Genomic DNA, 23,492 nt, shown 5'->3' with positions numbered 1-23,492 from the left:
AATAATTTTTGTTTTTAAAAAAATAATCTATTATTATCTCAATTTATTCATGTAATCAATATTTTTTTTTTACATACACCTCTTCATGAAAAGTCCTAAAAATTTGGAAATATAGAATTAAAGCTAGATGCTGAAACAAATGATGATTCATACATATATTAAACATAAATGACCAGGGACCAAATTTTTTAAATGAGAGAAAGTTGTGAATTAAATGCCAAGAAAATAAGGGACTGCGCCGACTAAGGCTCGTACCAGTGACCCTGGAAACGACAACACCCATAGTGATAACGTATTTAACTAATAAACCTCTAGTCCTTCGAAATGTCCTTCTTCTTCTTCTTATATGTTACAGACGTTACTTCAAAAAAAGAAGATGAATACATCCTACGCAGCATGTATTTAGTCATGCATATTAACCGATGACCTAAATTCTGCCAAGTCACTGGTTTTCCTGGCTGGTTCTGGAAAGCCATTCCATGCTCCAATAGCGCTAGGGAAGAAAGAGCTTTTCTACAAATTGGTCCTAGCATCTTTGTGTCTTTCTGAGTATTTTATTAAACTTTGTTTTTGTATTTGAAGATTATGGTTCAGTGTTTTATGTATAATTACTACTTTACTTTTAAGTCTTTAATCCGGTCCAAAAAACATTTTTCTGGTCTAGAGTAATTTCACCCGTATGCATATTATCACCCCAGTGGTCAAAGGTCACATGCCTTAGCTAGCCTCCTCCCCCACCTCGCCACATCCGTTCACCGACAACTTCAATATAGCCGCAACGGACAGCCGTTAAGCATGTATTAGACAAACAATGGCTCTATTTAATTGTGTATCTCTTATAATGACAAGTGGACAACATAAATACATTACATACAGAAGCTTCAGTGGGTATGAGCAATTAAGCTTGGAATGTAAATATAAAATTGAAGCTAGGTGCTAATGATACATGATGATGATACATACATATATTAAACATAAATGAACAGCAGCACCACGGACCAAGTCTTTAAATGAGAGAAAGTAGTGAATTAAATGAGACGAAAAAAGTGGTCCTTGGTGCTGATGTTTAGCAAAATGGAAAATCTTTTTTCTTCGTAGCATTTATAAATCATCTGTATTTGTCGTTTTATCATGTTGGCAGAAAGTCTGACAATGCATAAAAAAAAGTTTAATACTGCCCGACACATGTTTGATAATAATAATTAACATTTCAAAAAGTAATTGACAATGTGAGAATTTGAGTTTTTAACATCAAAAGAACTGCTTGATTAATATTGCGAATTAAAATGTCTATAATTAACTCAAAGCAGCTGTCACATTAGTAGAGTTTTATCATTTGCCTAGAATTAATTTTAAGTAATCTCGATGGTCACATGAAACCCTCGTTAACGGTGGACCACATAAACAGATGACCCATAGATCACAACGCTTATAAGGAATATTTCCCTTTAAAAATAAAATAAATGTAGAATAAAAAAAAAAACGTTGAGTTATTCCAAAAGAGATTTTTCAAATGAGTGGATGTACTTTTTTTTTCTAAATTTTTAAGACATACATATGTTCCTCATTTGCAATAACAAAGTTTCCGTTATGATAACAATAATATACAGAGAGATACAAACGAGACCTTATAACATTGAAAATTGACTGAGTATAGGTAAGACAGAGCTTGAGACCACACTACATGGAGAGAGATGGAGACCAAAAAAAAAAAAGATATGACTAACGGAAAACATGGTCTTCAGCCCTATTAGATAAGCGTGCCTTAAAAAAATGTCTGGCTCCTCTTCCACCAAAGCGAAAGCCACCTTAACCTGCAAATATATGTGAACGGAAGTGTCCCTCCCAAAAAGGGCTCGACAGTAACATGAAAAAAAGTGTTTAAAATAAACCATTTTCGTTCTTAGACTAAAGGAGGCCAACAAGAAATAAAAACAACAACTCATATGCACCCATGATCGATGGCTGAGGAAATGGAAAAAGGCAAAACGTCTTTGAAATTTTTAGCGGCCCCCGTAACAAGAAAGACACTAAAAGGTTTGTGCAAGACGTCCGTCTGTCCGTCTGTAACATTCAGATCCCGAAAACTAGAAGAGAAATGAAAAGTATTATTTCCCCATGGGATGCTGCTTGAAAAGTTAAGGTGCAACGGCTACTTTTGGTTTTCTAAAAAAAACGTTTAATTTATTAAAATTAATTATATAAGCTGTTTTTTCCATAAAAATACACCAATTGAAAAACAATTACATAAATGGAAAGGAGGCAATGTTACAATATGTTAACAAAGAAATGACATTATTTTTAAAGATTTTCAGTATCCCTAAGTCAATAAAATGTACAAGAAATGTTCACAATATATGTAAATATTAGTTAAAGGTTGTTGTTTTTTCTGGTTAACAAGCTGCTGAAGTTAAAAAAAAACACTTATGTTTGTTTATAAAGGCTAAGAATGCACTTCGTATATAAATAACAAGCAAAATTTTTTTAATGGACTTTTATGCAGTGACTATCGAGCAGTAGCGTAACGCCGCGACATGATATAATGCTAAACTAATTTCTTTTTAAATAAGCAGATTTTATAAATTTTTTGTTTAGTACCCCATCAAAATAAAGGTCAGTTATTTTGTGCGTTTTGTCTATTGGTCGGTCCGTCACTGTCCGTCACGTTTATTTACAAAAACAACAACACTAAACGCTAGTGAAATTCTGATTTACTTTTAAAGTTCCTTCCAAAACATTGCAATATATTTAAGTATCTATTGTTTCGGATGTTTTTGTGAAAAAGATCAACGGTAACGAAAGTTTATTTGCTCTTCTAATTATATTACATATAGTGTCTGTGATATGAACTATTAGTATTATGATATTGTTTTATAAAAAAAAAAATATGTCAAACGATTATTTGAATTAGCAAGATTTACGCTTATATAATTGGACAATAAGTAACTACAGTTTAATTATCGATATCCAATTCTTCCGTATTTTTAGCTTAAAACAAATTTATGTCAAATGACTTTTTTTTCAAAAATATCGACAATAGGTTGTTCAGGTTTTTAAAATAAGGATGTAATTTATTACAAACAATTATTGAAAACCCTTTTAATGAAATGCTAAAACAACTCGGTACAGTAATGTTTATATAAACTTCGTTAGCATGACTCGTATTTTAAAAGGACATAATAGCTAGATTTAGATCTAATCTAGATTTTTTAAAACTACATCTAAGTTTTTTACATTATATCTAGATTTTTTAAAATTAGATCTGGATTTATATTCTAATTAAAATCGTTGTAGAGTATAGATCTAGAATTTTTAGGTCTAGCTTACACTGATATAGACTAAATCAAGATATATAATTTCGATTTCTAGACTTAAAGTGTAGATTTTGATTTTTAAACCTCTAGATCAATATTGCTATGTTATAATATACTTAAACTAATCATTTATTTTTAAATTTAATGTTGCATATTGATAGATTATCTAGGATTTTTTTTACATAAATTTAATATAAATTACATCTAAGTTATTCCAAATTTATATTCTAGATCTAGATCTAGATCTAGTTGATATTGATCTTAAGAGTTCTAAATCAGAAGTTTATCTTATCTTATCTTATCTTATATAATACAGACGTTACTTCAAAAAAGAAGATGATTACTGTAATAGTAAGTGTATGTTTTGCGTGGCTGGTAGTGCAGTTTGTGTGCCTGTGTATGAAATGACCAGTGGACCATGAGTTTACATGCTTGAGTGAACAGCAGTGTGTCAGGGACTGTGTGTAAAAGGAAGTCAGAGTATAGAGAACAAGTGGTTGGAGTAGAGAGCATAAATATGGACGAATAAAATCATTGTGTTTATTGAAGTTCGTGTTGTTTTAGTCTATTACAATTACGTCCTACGCGTCATGCATTTAGTCATGCATATTAACCAATGACTTAAATTCAGCCAAGTCACTGGTTTTCCTGGCTAGCTCAGGCAACCCATTCCATGCTCTAATAGCACTACGGAAGAAGGAGTATTTGTACAAATTTGTCCTAGCATATGGGACGAGGAATGTGCCTTTATCTTTGTGTCTTTCAGAGTATTTTATGAAATTTTGTTTTTGTATTTGAAGATTATGGTTCAGTGTTTTATGTATGATTGCTACTTTACTTTTGAGCCTTCTGTCCTGAAGGCTTTCTAAATTTAGTGATTTTACTAAAGGTGTTACTCTAGTCAAATGTAAATATTCGTTTGTTATGAATCTCACAGCTCTATTTTGTGTCTGTTCCAGTTTTTTAATGTTTTCTTGAGTTGAGGGGTCCCAAACGGAGGATGCATATTCTATTATTGGCCTAACCAAGGTTAAATAACATTTAGTTTTATGTTCTTATTTGATTTATAGAAATTTCTTTTAATAAATCCTAATGCTTTGTTAGATTTTTTTGTAGTTTCATCAATATGTGGATTCCATGACAGTTTTTTCATTTATTATAACACCTAGGTATTTTGCGTTTTTAGTCTGTGTTACTGGTTTGCCATGAATAAGATAAGTGGAATTAATTTGTTTTAGTTTTTGTTACTCTTAACAACTGACATTTTTCTGGGTGGAAAGACATGCTCCAATTTGATTTGTTTAGTTTATACAGATCTACATCCTCATTCTAGTTCCGTTGCATTGAAAAAGTCAATAGCTCTTTTGATAACTGTGCAGAGACATCGAAGTACAAACACGATATAGTTGGTCTTTTCTCTTTTTTTTCTAATTATAAATCAATGCTGAAAGATTATCTAAAATCACTCATCTGACATATTGTAAGTATCCAGTAGATGCCATGCCATAATGTGTAGGCTATTAGTTTGTAACCAGTTCGCTATGTGACAGGTTGGGGAAATATACGTGTGTTTGGCGTGTTTAATGTCTAGGGGATGATTATTTTTGAAAGCTTTCACACACCAACCCGTCAGCATATAAATCGGGAGCAGGCACGCAACAAGACAAGCAATGAAAGAAAGATACAAAGTTAAAAATAAAGAATATTTATTTACATAAATATTTACATAAAAGAAAAAAAAGGGGGAGGATTTGCATCTATCTCTAGTTAATACTGTGTTTAATCATCACTCTTGCACTTAATAAGACAGTATGTCACTTTGTCCTCTGACTTAGCTGGTTTTCCTGTTGATGTCGCAGCTGGCTGTGTCCTGGCATGAGGTTTTGCAGCTGGAGGTGGCGCTCTAGCGGGTAGATGGACGCCGGTGATATAGTTCTTGTGGAGTCTCAATCCAAAGTTCTAATATCTTTAGTGGGCACAGTAGGGCGGGTGGCCGTCTACCCTTGGCACAAGTGTACTGCGGGCAGAGCGGATCTGCCGTGGGCAGCGTAGTGAACAGGATAAGTCCAATGAGTTGCAGAGGGTTTGGCGTAGCTATTACGCCTCGCACAGATCTGAGTCTCTAGGCACGTCGCACCTAATAAGTTGACAGGTGGGCTATCGAATAGGCGGGCAAGGCCGATAGCGCCAAGTAGTAGTGTTGAGTAGATCCACGTAGGCAGTAGAGGATACTCAATAGCAAGTGGGCAAGTGATCCGATAAATAGGTAAGTGCAGTGCTGAATAGCACTAAGCACATAGGCAGTAGGTGATTCTCGATAGTAAATAAGCAGACACCTGAGGGAGGCTGCGGATAAATAAAGACAGGTTAGGACATGTCTCTCATGCATCCTATTGATGCCCTCGACTGAGGTGCATTCGTCAGATTGGTAACATTGCTTTAGAGTACAATGGGGAGATGATGACAAATGGGATATGGAAAAATAAAAAATGGAGAGGGGCGCAACTCTCGTTAGAGTAAAATGAGTAAAGGGGAGACAATTCATATCTCTTCTCTTCTAAACGCAGTAGCAGTGCGCTAGTAAAATTATGAAGGCGGACAGCCGAGATAAAGAAAATAAAATAAGATGTACAAATATATACATTTTTGCATCAACGATCAATTGAGCAACGCAGCATTAATAGATTAATGCAATACTTAACTACATACATAGGACACGTTTATGTTTTCTACTTACGATAGTGAGAAATACACAATGCACTAATTAAATGTAAATGGAATAATAAAATACACATAATAGTCTCCAGTGAGAAATATGCACAAGGTAACTAAGATGGAACTTGTGATTAAGTTCGGCTTATCACCAGTTATTCCTCTAGGAGAAAGAATAAATGATATAGTCCAGACTCGATAGCTCAGCTCAAATGAGAAAATGAGAGAGTCTGACTTGATTTGATTTACCTTATATACAGGCCTGGAAAATGTGGGCGGAAAAAGGAAATGTCCTAGGCTAAGAATTATCTTACACGTGGGTGAATACGACTCGAGGTGGGAGTCGCGCATAGGAAAGATCAATAGATGTGTTGGTCCGAGTGATCTCCTAGATCAAAGAGAGACGTGGGAGAAAAGGTGGGGGGGGGGAAGGGTGACTTGCATTCCACACAACGTGGTGTCATCTGCGACAGTCATTCAGACATCCGGTGGGTAAGATTAAAGAGACTGAGTTTATCTTTCCCCGATCAAGATGAGATAAGTCGAAAGACGCGGCCTAGCTATCTCCAATGTGGTCAACTAAGTCTAGCCTGGAGAGGAAAAGGTGGTGCGGGTTGAGAAATTGGTGGTAGGATGGAGAAATAATTAAAATAAAATAAGTAAATAATGAATAATAATAATTAATGCTGTGATAAGTATATATGGATTCCATGATAGTTTTTCATTTATTATAACACCTAGGTATTTTGCGTTTTTAGTCTGTGATACTGGTTTGCCATGAATAAGATAAGTGGAATTAATTTGTTTTAGTTTTTTTGTTACTCTTAACAACTGACATTTTTCTGGGTGGAAAGACATGCTCCAATTTGATTCCCATTTCTGTAATTCATCTAATTCTCTTTGTAAAATATCTGTGTCTTGTGTTGTTTTTATTGTTCTATATATTATGCAATCGTCTGCAAATAATCTGACTTTTGTTCCTGAACTAATGCAATATGGTAAATCATTTATGTAAATTAAAAATAGTAGTGGACCCAAGACTGTACCTTGAGGTACACCTGAGTTTACTGTTATCGGTGTTGATTTAGAGCCATTTATTATTACAGTTTGTTCTCTCCCTATCAGAAAGTCTTTAATCCACTGATGCAGTGGACCATTAATGCCGAAATATTTTAATTTTTTAAGCAAACTATGGTGGTGAACTTTGTCAAAAGCCTTAGAAAAATCTAGTAAGATAGCATCTATTTGTTCACTATTATCTAAACCTTTTGAAAAATCATCAATTAGTCCTATTAGTTGTGTTTCACATGATCTATATTTCCTAAAGCCATGTTGGTATGGTGTGAGGACATTATGTTTGTCTAAGTGGTTTATGATGTTGCTACATATTATGTGTTCTAGGATTTTACATGTGATGCTGGTAAGTGATACTGGTCTGTAGTTCCCTGGGTCAGATTTTTCTCCTTTTTTAAATAGGGGGGGTGACATTAGCTTCTTTCCAGTCCTTTGGTACTCTGCTCTGGTTAAGTGAAGCCTGAAAGAGTATTTTGAACACTGGGGCTAGCTCATTACTTAGTTCTTTGAGTAACCTAGCTGGAATACCATCAGGTCCAGAAGCTTTATTTGGTTTGGTGTTGGCTAATAGTTTTTGAATTCCATTTTCTTGTACTACTATATCTTCTATGTTGTCTACTTGGTTCAAATTCAGTAATATGTCTTTGTCTCCTGGGGCTGAGAATGCTGATGCAAAGTATTTGTTTAGAATGTTTGCTTTAGTTTCATTATCATTATGTATTATGTTATGTTCATCTTTTAATGGCGCTACGCCTGTTGTTTCCATTTTCTTAGACTTAATGTATGACCATAGGTTTTTGTTGTTATCTTTAGATATTACATTGTTTATGTATTCACTCTGCAGCTGTCTGCTTACTTTTTGGGTTAAGTGTTTAATTTTTTATATACTTTTTGTAAACTCTTTCTGCATTAGTTTCTTTAAATTTTCTATAGAGGTTTTCCTTCTGTTTACAAAGCTTCTTTAGTCTATTATTAAACCAGCATTTATTTATTTTGTTTGATGTGTATTTAGTTGGTATATGATTTTCTATTATGCTTTTAAGATGGTTTTTAATGAAATTCCAGAGGTCATCGACTGGTTGGTTAATGTCTTTTTCTAATAAGAATGTTTGTTGAAAGTTTAGTGCAGCTTGGTGTAGTTGTGTTAGGTTACATTTATTCCAGAGTAAGATTTTTCTTTTGGGTTTTGTATTGGCTACTGCTTTTATCTGACTGTGTATTTTTATGATCTCATGGTCTGATAGACCAGGGATAATTTCATAATCAACTACTAATCCAGGTCAGTTGGTTAAGAAGAGATCTAATGTGTTGTTTAATCTAGTTGGCTTTTTAATGATTTGATCTAAACTTAGGTTGTGTAAAGTTTCTATGAAAAGCTCATTTATGTCCTTAAGGTTTTGGTGTTTATCTATGGTTAGTGTTTTCCAATTTATATCAGGTAGGTTGAAATCACCCATAATCCAAAAAACTGCATTTTTATTTGTCTCTTTAAGTGTAGTAATCTGATTACATAGTTCCTGCATGTATTCTAAACTAGAATTTGGTGGTCTGTAAATGCTGCCTATTATTAGGGATGTTGAGGTGGTATTAATTTTACAAAATGTTGATTCTACATTTTTTGAGTTAGGTAAGGTAATTTCTTCTGCTATAAGAGTGTTTTTTATTGCTCTATAAAGGCTTAGTACGTTCCATGTCGCAAAACAAAAATCATGTCCTTTTCCAGGCCTAGGTCGTTTTCCGTTGAGATCCGTCCGGGTTTTCTTGTGTGTATTAGCTTTCGTAACAGTATTTTTTATATGACAGAGTTGTTAGCCCGGTGCATAACCATCTGGGGGGCTGCCCCTTTCAGCTCTCTGGATAGCTGCCTTTATTTTCGGGTAAGGTGCCCTAGCCTTTGTGGATCCCTCCACTTCCTGCAAGGCACCTGGGGAGGCGCTCGATGGGAGATCAAAAACTCCACACGAGCACAGTTGTATAAAGTTAGCTTAAAATGAGTAGCTTTTAGGTTCTGTTCAGTACTATTAACAAATGTTACTGTTAAGATTATAGCTCAATTAGTAATACTTATTAAAGGTATTGATAAAACTTTTCTGAGATCTTTAAAAGGGAAAAAAAAAGTCAATTTTTTATGTATTAAGAGAATGTCTTAAAAATGCGAAAGTACCTACTTGCATTATTATGATGAATGGAGTGAAGTCCCCAAATTGATAAAGAAAATTTGTTGTGATTTCAATTGAAACTACCAGCAAACTTAAGACTAGTTAATAATAAATTGGAAAAGAGATTTAAAATTTAAATGCTATTGAAAAGATGTATATATTTTCAGTATACCTTTAAATATGGATTAAGAAACAGTGGTAAAAGATATGAAGTTAAATTTATTTTTCCATCTTTTTAAACATTTTAACCTTTCCAAAATAGCCGTCTAGAAAGACATTTTTCCAAAGGTAATATCTCAATAATTATGCTCTATAAATATACCAAAATATATTTATAAGCAGCTTAGAAAAAGCTATGCCAGAAATAGATTGACTGGTGCACAATTCAGACAACTTTTAATACAAACTACCTCCAAATCTAAACCAAATTTAGAAGAACTATTTATTATCAAAACACTCTTAAATTCATACATCATAAGTTTTAGTTAGATTGTGATATCATTAAGTGTGATATAAAATTTATGTATTGAAAAATTGTAACCAGACATATTTTTTTTTTAAATTCCTTTTTTAGCGTACTCCTTAAACCTTTGCCCATCACTGAATTAAATGATAGTAATTAAAATATAGTGCATTTTAATATTTTAATTTGTGCCTAACAATAAAAGACAGATAAAGAAAGTTAGTTGGTTGAATTTAAAGCTCATCATTTAACACACTTAACAAGATTAAAAAGAAATGATTTCTTACTTGCTTTGGCTGAAACTGGAGCAACACACAGAGATTTCCAATTTTTTTCTGATGCAGATATGAAATATTTAGATTTAATTTACTAAATAAAAGCATCTAAATACTTTTTAGATAAACATACACATATCTTACTATTAATAATTTTTCACTGTAGAATATTTAGTATTATTTTTAGCTTCCGGATAACATGTTGCAGAATGTGACACTAATTGTTTCTAATTAAAGTAAATACAGTAATAAAACATGTTTTGCTGCAATTTTAATATTTCACTATGTTTGTAAAATAGCACAGTTTAATAACAATTTACATTACTAACACAGACAAATGAATATAACTCTCTCTCTCTCTCTCTCTCTCTCTCTCTCTATATATATATATATATATATATATATATATATATATATATATATATATATATATATATATATATATATATATATATATATATATATATATATATATATATATATATATTATGGGCGTAGCCAGGGGGGATCTGAATTTAGTGACTGATTTTTTGCTTTGATTTTGTTTATTTTAGGTGAGATTTTAATACTAAACCATCACTTGCCCCATCACAACCAAGGGTGTTTTGAGTTTAAAACCCCTTACCAGGCGGGCTCGAGTTTAAAAACCCCTACCAGGGAGGTTCGAGTTTAAAACCCCTTACCTGGAGTTTTAGCAGTTAAATCTCCCTCTTCTATAAAACAAAACAAAAAAAATGCAAACGAAAATCCCCAAATTCCAAGAGCACAAAAAAGCAAATTACACACTCAAAATGTTATGATCGTAGCTAAATGGGTTTTGACTCAGTTTTAAGTTTAAAACAAACTTCAGCGTGGTTTGAATGTAAAAAATAACTCTTTAATAATAAAAACAAAGCAAATTATACACTCAAAATGTTACGAGTGTAGTCAAAGGGGTTTTGAGTCTAAACTCCACTCCAGTGGAGTTTGAAGCTAAAAAGTATCTCTTCAATATAAATAAAAGCAAATTAACCGTCGTAATGCTCCGTACAGAACCACACCGCTTAACTGTGCTGTAGTCGACCAGACTGTATTGAACCAAGCTGTAGTGGATCTTCTATCGTGAACCGGGCTCTGAATCTCCTTTCTAAATCGTCTTAACTGCTCCGCTCTTTATATGGGGTCCCTGCTCGCCTTCTAGAACAGGACGGAACGTCGGTCGACGTTTCTAGTTTCCACACATGACTACATTCCTCGTAACGCTCCTGAGCTGTGTTCACAACGCCGAAACTTCCCGAACCGTCATGTTGACACTTGTCTCGGCTGACCGTCGTAACTCGTCACGGTTGACCGCTCATCTAGCGCTGTCCTGGGGCGATTTTCGTCGGCTGACTACGCACACACACCAATATCTTTATCTGTGCCACCACCAGGTTTATAACAATATATATATAATAACAATAGCAAGAGGAGTAGAAGTTGGGATTTAATCGGGTATTTTTTGAGTGACGCGTCAGAACATTTAAAAAGTTAAAACTGAAATAGAGGAGAAACAATTAACGGACGAATTACGACGAAGAAGACCGGCTTGTACATAGAGATTATGTCGACTATGCTTTTATTCCGTAATAAACTGTTGTTCAATTTAATAGCTGGATTTCTTTAATATTGTGACGGAACTGGTGTATGTGAGGCTTGTTTGGTGTCTAGAGGATAATTATTTGGAATTTGCAAACTCACCTAGAAATCAAAGATCATTCGGATAAATGCACGTAAGAAAACTTAAAAGAATTACTAGATATTTATTTACATAAAATATGTGTAAAAAAATAAAAAAAATACGGGTCGTATGTAGATCTCTTGTGTAGCTGACTGTGCTCCTAGGTGGAGGTCTTGCAGCTGGATGTGGCGCTCTAGTGCTCAGTATAGGGTCGTCGGAGACCCAGTACTTGTGAAGTCTTAATCCAAATTCATAGGGGTCGGTTGTGGGTACTATAGGGCGGGTGGAAGGCTACATTGTGCACTAAAGGTGCAGCAGGAAGACCAGATCTGCCGTGGGCAATATTATCAATAGGATATGTTAAGTAAGTTGCGATCTACCTGGCGAGTTCTGTGAATTATTGCTTAAGAAGTATCAAATAGACGCGTAGTATCATACACTTAGTGTCAGATAGACACGTAGTACCCAGTAGACATTTAGTATACAATGGCAAATAGGCATGTAGTATCCAATAGCAAATAGCGTCAAATAGGCATATAGTATTCAATAGCAAATAGCGTTAAAAAAACATACACAAGATGGAGGCTACGAATTAACATAGACAAGTTAACATAGACATGTTAGGACATGTTTCTCATGCATCTTATCGATGCCGTCAACTAAAATGCATTAGTCAGATTAGTAAAATTGCTTTTGAATATAATGGAGAGATGATAACAAACGGAATGGCTTAACTAGATAGATTATAGTAGTGTTATAAACCTGGTGGTAATACAAATGAGGGTAGTGGTGTGTGTGTAGTCAGCCGACGCAAATCGATTCAGGCCAGCTCTAGACGAGCGGTCAACCGTGACGAGTTACGACGGTCAGCCGAGTCGAGTGTCAACAGGACGGTTCGGGAAGGATCGCCGTCGTGAACAAAGCTCAGGAGCGTCACGAGAGTTGTATTCATCTGACCACCTAGAAACGTCGAGCGGCGTTCTGTCCGGTTCGAGAAGGCAAGTAAGGACCCTATATAAGAGCGGAGGTGTGGCAGTCAAGACGGTTCAGAAAAGGGGTTCACGACAGAAGGTTCACTACAGCACAGTTTAACGGTATGGTTCTGTACGGAGAATTACGACGGTTCGTTGCGGAGTACTGTTAAGTACAGTTGAGACGACTTGCGTCTTTATCTTGGTCTTGATCTTGTACAGTGTATGTGTTGCCAATTGTACAGTGTTGGCTGTTATTTATTCAACTATTAAAGTGTTACGTTACTTTGGAGCCCTGAGTTGTCAAGTTCTTTAAGTTGGTGGTGTAAGGTGCAGTTTGCAGAGAACCTGGATAGTGAGATTTGTAACAGTAGCAATACAAAAAATGTAGAAAGTAAGTGAGATAACTAGAGAAATTTAACATAACAAAAAAGGGGGAAAGGGAGCATGGTCATAAACCTTGACGCCATGTTTGCATGTGGTCTTCGACCATAAACAAGGAACAGAAAAAATATTAAAGGGGCACAACTCCCGTCAAAATAAAGTGGATAAAAGAGAGATACAATAGAACTCTGTCAATGCACAGTGTCAGTGTGTTAGAAAGATTCTAAAGTCGATCAGGGTTAGTCAATATCAGGGTTAGTCAATATGCATACACACTTTGAACTGTGAAAGACCTCACGCTGCTGGATTAATTCTTATGGGGGTAAGTTAAAGATAAAGTGCAGTGATGCCCAACCTAATTCGAACTGCGGGCCATTTTAATTTCTGACACTCGTGTCGTGGGCCACATGAACGAAAATGTACACATTAAAAAAATGAAATTTACCTGAATTTGAAACTAATAGATTAGAAGAACACGTGGAGCTAGTGCTTACATTAAGGAATTGGATATCTGGAGTGATTTGTTTTTCACGCGTCAGAAAATGGCTTAATTTCTGTACTTAAAAAAAGAACAACATTGTTGCTACCTTTGACGTCAACTCATTTTATTGTCGCTTTTTGGTAAATGTTTCCAACAATCCTCCCATTTCTATGCGTAGTCTAACAATCTTTTTATTCGCGGCTCAAACCAAGAATATTTGTTTCATAATGACGTTTATAATTTGTTCTTTTTAGAAACAGCCACACTTTTTTTATAGATCAAATATGATCCACAAAAAAAAGTTAAGATCCGTTCCCTTTTTCAGGTAGATTCTTATTTCATAAACACACTAATGTTAAAGGTCATTATACCAATCAATTAAAGAAAAATTAAGGGTCATAACATAGGTAAAGATACATAAGTCAACTTTTTTTTCAATGGGGTTGTCTACACTTTGTGCCGACATTTCGGCGGGCCGGATGGAACCACGTCGTGGGCCGGATCTGGCCCGCGGGCCGTATTTTGGGCATCACTGATAAAGTGTATCAACTTAAATCACTTAACCTAGACACATTGTGGAATGAGATTCAGGCGCGCAGAAATCTCTATTGTACGATATACGGAATCAGTGTTGACTCGTACTCAGCAATGTATTGATGCTGAAGGTTGCGTCAATGATCAATATATGCAATGTACGTAGAGATAATAATTTTTACACATGGTAGACAAAAGGTAATGCAATCAAGTATGTACACATAAAATTATGTATCCCATTTACGCAAGTTAGAAATACATATATACACACATAGATTGTAAATGAGAAGAATTAAATCCAAATAATATTATCTAGCAAGAAACACTGATTAATTTCAGCTTAGTACCAGTTAGAAAAAAAAAGGATTTAATAATAAGAGTCCGGACTCGACTGTCAGCGAGATGGAGGAAATGACAATGTGTGTGATTGACCGAATTAATTGAGCTTATAAAGGTCCGGTAGAGATGGTTGGAAAATGGAGGGGGTGGGCGAGAGACTAAAGATTATCTCCCACGCTGAAGAATCTGTACTAAAAGTAGAGTTTTACCTAGAAATATCAAGAGACTTTTGACAGGGGATTATCTCTTTGATCAAAGGGAGACTTTAATATGGGTGGAGAAAAAAGTTTTACGGAGAATGGAGTATGTCCGGAAATGCGAAATGGTAGGTTTGTAGGACAATGCCCAAATGGTATCGATCATAAAACACCTGGCGCCACTGAACAACGCAGTACTAGGACTTATAATCTTCGTCCGTGTCAAGGAGGTGTAGTTTTTTTAACTACGTTGTCGCCAAGGTGGTGGACTCAATCTAAGAGAAGGGGAAAGGCGGGGTTTGGTGTGAAAAAGAGAGAGAAAAAGAACGAGAGAGAGAGAGTAGTGTACACATATATACATACACAGATATTATCCTCTTCGTACACATGACTTTAAAACGATTCTTTCTCCACATAAAAAAGTTGTGGAAAAGTTTTGTAAACACCATAGATAAATTTATTGATCTCTTCTTTGTTTATTGTACACCTTATTGTACATAGAAAGGAAGCGAATACTTTTTTTATTCAAGTTAAATCCGTTATGACAAATAGCACGATTTTGGTAAGTAACTTCCTAGGTCTAATTTTCTTATTAAAACTATTCTCTTTGATATAAATCATATTAAATATTGTTGTTAAGATGTACGTAATTAATATGATACCATTTGAAATATAAAAAGAAGATAAATACATATAGATTAATTTATTGTGCTAAATATATTCTTTTTTAAAGTGATGCGTACATGATCGATAATTGGTACTACGGCTTTGTTCTTCTAGATCTATAGAATTAAGATCTAAGCCTACTAGATTTATACAAATAATAACAATTCTACAAGGGTTTATTTGAAAAATTCGAAGCATAAATTATAGATTTATTTCTAAATTATAGTCTAGATCTATAAATAGTTTGAATAGTTCTAGTAGATCTTTAAATATATATATTTAAATGTTAAATGTATCACTTCATTTCCTTGTTGTATGTTTCTGTTTAGTTCTTCGAATTTTTTGTTTTAGATTAGAATTTACATTTCTAGACTAGATCTAAAACCAACTAGATTTAACTAATGTATAATTTAATAAGTTAAATAAAATAAAGTCTAAAAGTAGTCTCGAACTTATATACATTAAAATTATATCTGTGTCAGTCGATGACAACGTTGAGTGAATAAGTGAATGTATATGATTGAATATGTAGACCCTAATTGATCATTTTATACACATAATTTAAAATGTTTGATTATTAAATATAAATTATAAGTTTAAACATTACATCTGTTCATTTTTTGTTTTTATTATAGAAAACACTCTATAGATCTTACTCTTAATTATATATATATGGTATAACTAGAATAGTGGTATTTTAAGAAATATGCTTACTCATTATAATCTTTATTATAAATTTTAATAAACTTATTTCATTTTTTTAAACTCATACCATATATTTATTTGCAAAAATTTACTAATTTACTAATTATTTTTTTTTTAAATTATATTATTGTTATTGTAATAACATCTCTATCCAGATTTTTATCCATAGGACACCACAGTTCTAGACTTGGGCAAAACTCCATTATCTTCTTTCTAAAGTAAACATCCCTCCTAGTCTAGTCTCTGACTGTGCGCACCTACTGCATTATCTTAGATGGCGGTGTGCATGACAGGGTTATAAAAATATAATGGAAAAAATAACATTTCTTACCCAATATTTTATCACTGTAAAAAAAGAGAAAAACAGGAAGTAAATTATAACATATACATGTAAAAAAAAAAGTCATATTTTCGAAAATTTCAGCAATTATTTTGATACAAGCATGAAGATAGTTTATACAAACTAAGACCAGCGTTTCTCAACCTTATAACCTCGGAGTTTTTTTTTGTTTTGTTTTTGTTTTTTTTTACTATTCCTCGCTTTGAAGAAATTCCCAAAAGTACAAATATTGCTTAAGCTCAGATTTCATTATTCTAATGTTAATATTACATATACATCGCAAAAGCTTTATGTTTAATCACGAAATATTAGGTACTTATATTCATAGAATTTATCTTTATATGCTTCTCTGTATGAAATGATTGCATATAAATGAAATTGTATCTTTATGACGTGCATTGATTTACTTTTCCATGTCTTGTTCAACCAAGTCATGTTGGATACTTATGTAACAATTTGAAAAGTATGGCGAGCTCGGATAGCGTTTTGGATAATAGTAAACTACTTTAATAATTTACTAGAAATGGAAGAAAAAGGGGCAACACTAATCGGATAATGATTGCAAACATTTTGTCCTGATTTCTTTAACTGGTATCAACGAAAAATTATCGATGTTAATAAGATAAATTGACTCTTTTTCTAAGGAACACACACATTTTTTACTGTTGTCACGCACCGCTGAAAAAAAACAACATTGTCATGTGGCTTTTGGAGGTGTGTTAAATTAAAAACAATATATATATATATATATATATATATATATATATATATATATATATATATATATATATATATATAATGTAAAGTTAATGTAGTGTAGAGATTTTTTATTTTACTTATTTCATATGAAAAATTAGTTAACTAGGCAATAAGTAAATATTCTTATTTTTTCTAGGTGTAATAAATAACTGTTTAAAATTACAATTTTATCGGAGAATGGGTGTCGGAGAAATAAGGTGATAAATTATCAAAGGGACGAAATTTTACAATTTATTCGTATCTGTCAATGTTACAATATTATTCCTGCTAGTATCAAACAAAACTTCAAACACCGGCAAAATGCTAAAACAATCAATATAGGTAGTCGACGCTAGTGTTGAGATAGCAAACACTTTTAATACTCAAGAAGGGACCTGTCGAATGTCCTCTGTTGCTAGCCGTCTGTATATTACTTCTTATTTCCACTGTCCTAAGAAAAAGAGCGTTCTTAATTTTAAAGATCTATCACGTCATTCGTCTATAAGTGAAACTTTCCCCTTATTCCCAAAACAAATACCTAATTCCTAATCATTTCATAACATACTGACAATTGCTAAGACATAGCCTTAGACCACACTAGTCAGAGAGAGAAGGTGACCAAGAAATACATTGGCTTTAGCTCTTGAAGAAAAGCGAGTCACACAGAAAATGGCCAGCTCCTCTACTACCAAAGCGAAAGCCACATTGACCTGCAATATTTATGGACAGGGGTGTCTCTCCAAACTAGATCTCCACACTCATATGAAAAAGTGTTCAAGACGGTTCCCGGTCATTTCATCACCTGGCCATTTCATGCCATGGTCACTTCATCACCCTGTAATTTCATCCCCAATTAAATATTTTATTTATAAACTATGTTGAATGCTTTTTGACATGTTATGACAAATTACTGCTACGTTTATAGTGTTTTTCTTACACTTTGAATTCTTAATGGGAAATCTTCTAATATATTGTAAGTCTGGGTGTGTAATTTGCTATAGCCCTTGTAATGGATATGGGTGATGTAATATTATACTATTATCCTGCGCAAGACCTTAATGATCAAAGGTCAAGGTTTGGTGGAAGTTGTAAAAATCATTTGAGATAGAAGTGCTATTAGAATAATTGTGACCAAGCCGCTGATGACCTATCATCAAAGATCAAAGTGTAGTGCAAGTAGTGGAAATTATTTGACAGATAGAAGTGTGATTACAATAATTATGACTGTGCCACTGATAACTTATCATCAAAGGCCAAGGTGTGGTGAAAGTAAGGCCATGTTTCACTTTATTTTATTTGTCAATCGCTCTTTCTTGAAATATGCAACACCGGCAAAGAGAATTACAAACATTGTTCATCAATATAAATTGGATCGTCTTCTGAACTTACAATCGTTAATACTATTTTATATAATACAGGCGTTACTTGAAAATAGAAGATTATTACGTCCTACGCGTCATGCATTCAGTCATGCATATTAACCAATGACTTTAATTCTGCCAAGTCACTTGTTTTCCTGGCTAGCCCAGGCAACCCATTTCATGCTCTAATAGCACTAGGGAAGAAGGAGTATTTGTACAAATTTGTCCTAGCATGGGATGAGGAATGTGCCTTTATCTTTTTGTCTTTCTGAGTATTTTATTAAATTTTGTTTTTGTATTTGAAGATTATGGTTTAGTGACTTATGTATAATTGCTACTTTACTTTTGCGTCTTCTGTCCTGAAGGCTTTCTAAACTTTGTGATTTAACAAAGGTGTTACTCTAGTCAAATGTAAATATTCGTTCGTTATGAATCTCACTGCACTATTTTGTGTCTGTTCCAGTTTCTAGTTTTTTTTGAGTTGAGGGGTCCCATACAAAGGATGCATATTCTATTATTGGCCTAACCAAGGTTAAATAACATTTTAATTTATGTTCTTATTTGATTTATATAAATTTCTTTTTATAAACCCTTATGCTGTGTTTGATTTTTTGATAGTTTCATGTCAGTTTTTCATTTATTATAGCACCTATGTATTTTGCGTTTTTAGATTGTGTTTTAATAGTTCATCATGAATAAGATAAGTGGAATTAATTTATTTTTAGTTTTTTTGTTACTCTTAATAACTGACATTTTTCTGGGTGGAAAGACATGCTCCAATTTGATTCCAATTTCTGTAATTCATCTAATTCTCTTTGTAAAATGTCTGTATCCTGTATTGTTTTTATTGTTCTATATATTATGATATCGTCTGCGAATAATCTAACATTTGTTCCTAACTAATGCAATTTGGTAAATCGTTTATGCAAATTAAAAATTGTAGTGGACCTAAGACTGTTCTTTGAGATACACCTTAGTTTACTGTTATTGGTGTTAATTTAGAGCCATTTATTATTACAGTTTGTTCTCTCTTTATCAGAAAATCTTTAATACACAAATGCAATGGACCATCAATGCCAAAATATTTTATTTTTTTAAGCAAACTATGGTGGTGAACTTTATCAAAAGCTTTGGAAAAATCTAGTGAGATAGCATATTTTGCTCATTGTTATCTAAACCTTTTGAAAAATCATCAATTAGTCCTATTAGTTATGTTTCACAGGATCTATATTTCCTAAAGCCATGTTGGTATGGAGTAAGGACATTATGTTTGTTAGATTTTTCTCCCTTTTTAAATAGAGGCGTGACAGTCCCTGGTACTCTGCCCTGGTTAAGAGATGCCTTAAAAAGTATTTTGAACACTGGTGTTAGCTCATTGCTTAGTTCTTTGAGTAATCTAACTGGAATACCATCAGGTCCAGATGCTTTTTTAGGTTTGATGTAGGCTAATAGTTTTTGGATTCCTTTTTCTTGTACTTCTATATCTCCTATGTTGTCTACTTTGTTCAAATTAAGTAATATGTATTTGTCTCCTGAGAATGCTGATGCAAAATATTTGTTTAGGATGTTAGCTTTAGTTTCATTATCATTGTGTGTTAAGATGTCTTCTCCTTTTAATGATGCTATGCCTATTGTTTCCATTTTCTTAGACTTAATGTATGACCATAGGTTTTTGTTGTTATCTTTAGATATTACATTGTTTATGTATTCACTCTGCAGCTGTCTGCTTACTTTTTGGGTTAGGTGTTTAAGTTTGTATGTACTTTTTATAAACTCTTTCTGTCTTAGTTTCTTTAAATTTTCTATATAGGTTTTCCTTCTGTTTACAAAGCTTCTTAAATATATTATTAAACCAGCTTTTATTTATTTTGTTTGATGTGTATTTAGTTGGTATATGGTTTTCTATAATGTTTTAAGATAGTTTTTTTATGAAATTCCAGAGGTCATCGACTGGTTGGATAATGTTTCATTCCGATAAGAATGTTTAATGCAGCTTGGTGTAGTTGTGTTAGGTTACAATTGTTCCAGAGTAAGATTTTTCTTTTGTGTTTTATATTGGCTACTGCTTTTATCTGACTGTGTATTTCTATGATTTCACGGTTTGATAGACCAGAGATGATATCATAATCATAATTGCTAAGCATATCTATCTTACTAATGTAGATGAACATAAAAACACTTTTTTACATTATCTCTATATTTATACATGTTAAATTTTTATAGTTTTTAATGGCATTTAATTTTATTTTTATTCTAATCTAACGTGTTACACTTTTTTTTCATTGAAATAAAAAATGAATACATTAAATATTGCGCATTTAATGATTTTTTAAATTACTATTTGTTAGATAAAATGTTCAGATGATAAAAATTGCAGGGGATGAAATGACCGTGGAATGAAATAACAAGGGGATTAAATGACCGGGGAATGAAATGATCAGGAGATTAAGTGACCGAAAATGAAATGACCAGCGGATGAAATGACCTTGGATGAAGTGTCCTTGAATGAAGTGACCGGGGATGAAATGACCGGTCACCCGTTCGAGATGAACCATTGTCGTTCTACGACTGAAGGAGGCCAATAATGTCTTTTACATGTCAATGAAAAAAAAATCCTTTTAAGACCTTGAGATTTAAAGGCCAGATAATGTTAAGTTCATCTGTTTCTATGGCCAACGATTAACGAGCAGGGTGTCTTGTGGCCAGCTCAATAGACAGTCATCTTTTCTTTCCCAACTTAATTCAAGTACCATAAAAAGCTAGGTGGAGTATAGGGGAAATCTAAAAATTTCGAAATCGAAAGTCCAAATCTTTTCTGAGATTTGAACCCAGGATCCCAGAATCGGAAGATGTTACAGTCTCGGTTGACTTTGCCTGCTATATCTTCACCTCGGATTAAGTTGGTGAAAAGACACGTGGAACTCTTGATATAGAAACAGGAAGTAAGAATGACTAAATTTACTTGTAGTCAGTAGTATCTTTTGGTCACAGGAGAACAGTAGTAAGAGTCGAGAGAATGGTCCCTTGAGAGTCGGTAGTATCTTCTAATTATTAGAGAACAGTAGTAACTTAGAGCTGAGTAGAGTCGTCTCTGAAAGTAGAGATAGTACATATAGTTCTAATAGATGTTTTCTATACTTGGTACTGAACACATATTATTGTAAGTTTATTGTTACCCACTGTGATGCGGATGTGATTTAAAGGTAAAGTTATATAAAAACCTATATTGGATATGTTTAATACCGCTGTTATACGGGTGTAACTATATTTCTATGTATTGGATCATTTTTGTAACGACCAGAAGTGAAGTATATTATTAATGAATAAACGTCTTATTTGTTTGTCAAATATCAACTCAATTATTGTTTTCTATTCATGTCCGTTATGTGTTAAGTGGATGCACGAACCCAGCATTCCTCAATATTGCACACATTGACCAAAAATTTGACCCTTACATTTTGATAACCAGCAGAAGTGAGATATTTAGAAATGTCATTCAACATGGGCTTTACAGAAGTCAAGCGCTTAACCAGTCACTTTTTTCTTTGCCAATGAATAATTGTGCAAAATTTTAACTTGAACCGAGAGTATGATTTATAAAAATGACGTGTCCCAACTTTTACAAGAGAGACAGACATATTGAGTTAACATAAGCTTTGTAAAAAAAAAAAAAAGATGAAGCATCTATAATTCTGATATTATTATGAAAAAATAGAAACGAAACTCAACTTACCTCCAATCCAAATATTGAAAAAAAAATAGATTTAGATGTCTTTGCAGCAAGAGATGGACATGACTTTTAGGTATAATCCGAAGAACCAGTGAAGTCTTAGTCTTTAGTGCCTGTTTGTTACCTCGTGCAGGGTTGTTGAGTAATAAGATAAGAAGGAAAAATGGATGGAAGGGGAGAGGGCTTGAAAGTGATAGTCAAGGCAAGCAGAAGCATCTCAGCTTGAACCCATGAAAGCGGCTTTTTAAAAGTTTTCATCAAAAGTCAAATCTGTCCGAACTAGGCGGGGAAAGTGAAGAGAGAATGCAGGGGATTATAACATGTCACTTTTCAACGTATCAAATTGCTTCCGTAGTGGCCATTAGTGTAGGATTGGGACTAACTTGGCATTGTTTCTTAAATTGTTGTATAACTAATTTTAATGGAGTGGTTACTTTTGCAAAAGTTGAGGTTGCTCAATGTGGAGGTAAGAATTTGCAAATTTTCTGCTTATTTAGTAAGTACATGGTATTTTAGCGTTAAAGTCGAAATTTGGAAAGTAAAATTAACTATTTCTTTGGTTAGCGGTTAACGAGCAAGTTGTTTAAAAATCCAGAAAATTAAATGTCTCAGTCTTCAGCGAGATTTGAACCCAAGAACCCACGCTCGAAAAATCAAGAGTTTAAACAATTAATCACAAAATGAATAGCATCATAGAATTACAGTAGTGCTGCGATGTTACTGTCTGTACTTTTAACTATTGTCATACTTACAGTATTTTTAATATCTGAAAAAAAAAGTTATTAAACAGGTAAAACATTAAAGGTTATTGAAGTTAAATGTATATATATTCATGGGCGTTGCAAGGATTTTTTTTCGGGGGAGGGGGCTTGGGGGGAATTTCGCCCCGCCCGATAAAAACTTAATCACATATATATATGGATGTGTGTGTACATAATTAATCTCTATCGCATTCCGACCCTTCATTCTTTCGGAAGACGCTTATTGTGCCCTAGAATAGGTTCTTCCTGGAGTAACTGGAAAATTATAGACTCTCCGCCCTTGCCAGCAAGAGGTCTGGGGGAGCATTGAGAGCTCTTCCATTGCGGGGCGGAGCACTTCCGCCAAGCACTATTTCTGGTATTGAAAGCCAACTAAATTCATATTCTGATGTATCTACCATCTATCATGCTATTAAAAAGTTTTATTTCAAAAACCTAATGTGCTATTCTTATTTACCTAGACCCTACCGCGCCGGCAAGCTGTCATGAAAGTGTGGAGCAAAGTTGTACTAGGATGTCATCGAAACTCTTATTATGAGTAATTCATTTTTTCGGAGAAAATGTCCCGAAAACCTCATGCGACACTCTG

The 23,492-nt window shown here is 33.6% G+C and overlaps 1 protein-coding gene across 5 annotated transcripts in view; it reads right to left on the bottom strand.

Moving 5' to 3' along the window:
- The window catches only part of LOC106051110 (transient receptor potential cation channel subfamily M member 2-like), a 220,678-nt gene that overhangs the window by 10,621 nt on the left and 186,565 nt on the right, over positions 1–23,492 (bottom strand). For all 5 annotated transcript variants that reach the window (XM_056003788.1, XM_056003786.1, XM_056003789.1 and 2 more), the window contains 2 exons: positions 16,305–22,908; positions 10,010–10,057 (listed from right to left, as the gene is read on the bottom strand). In XM_056003788.1, coding sequence (XP_055859763.1) covers positions 22,891–22,908 — 18 coding nt within the window. In that variant the 3' untranslated portion in view covers positions 10,010–10,057; positions 16,305–22,890. The remainder of the gene's footprint in view (positions 1–10,009; positions 10,058–16,304; positions 22,909–23,492) is intronic.

The sequence above is a fragment of the Biomphalaria glabrata genome, chromosome 11, assembly GCF_947242115.1.
Source record: "Biomphalaria glabrata chromosome 11, xgBioGlab47.1, whole genome shotgun sequence".
Lineage (NCBI taxonomy): Eukaryota > Metazoa > Mollusca > Gastropoda > Planorbidae > Biomphalaria > Biomphalaria glabrata.
The sequence above is the reverse complement of the archived record's forward strand: the minus strand, read 5'-3'. Positions and strand labels throughout refer to the sequence as shown.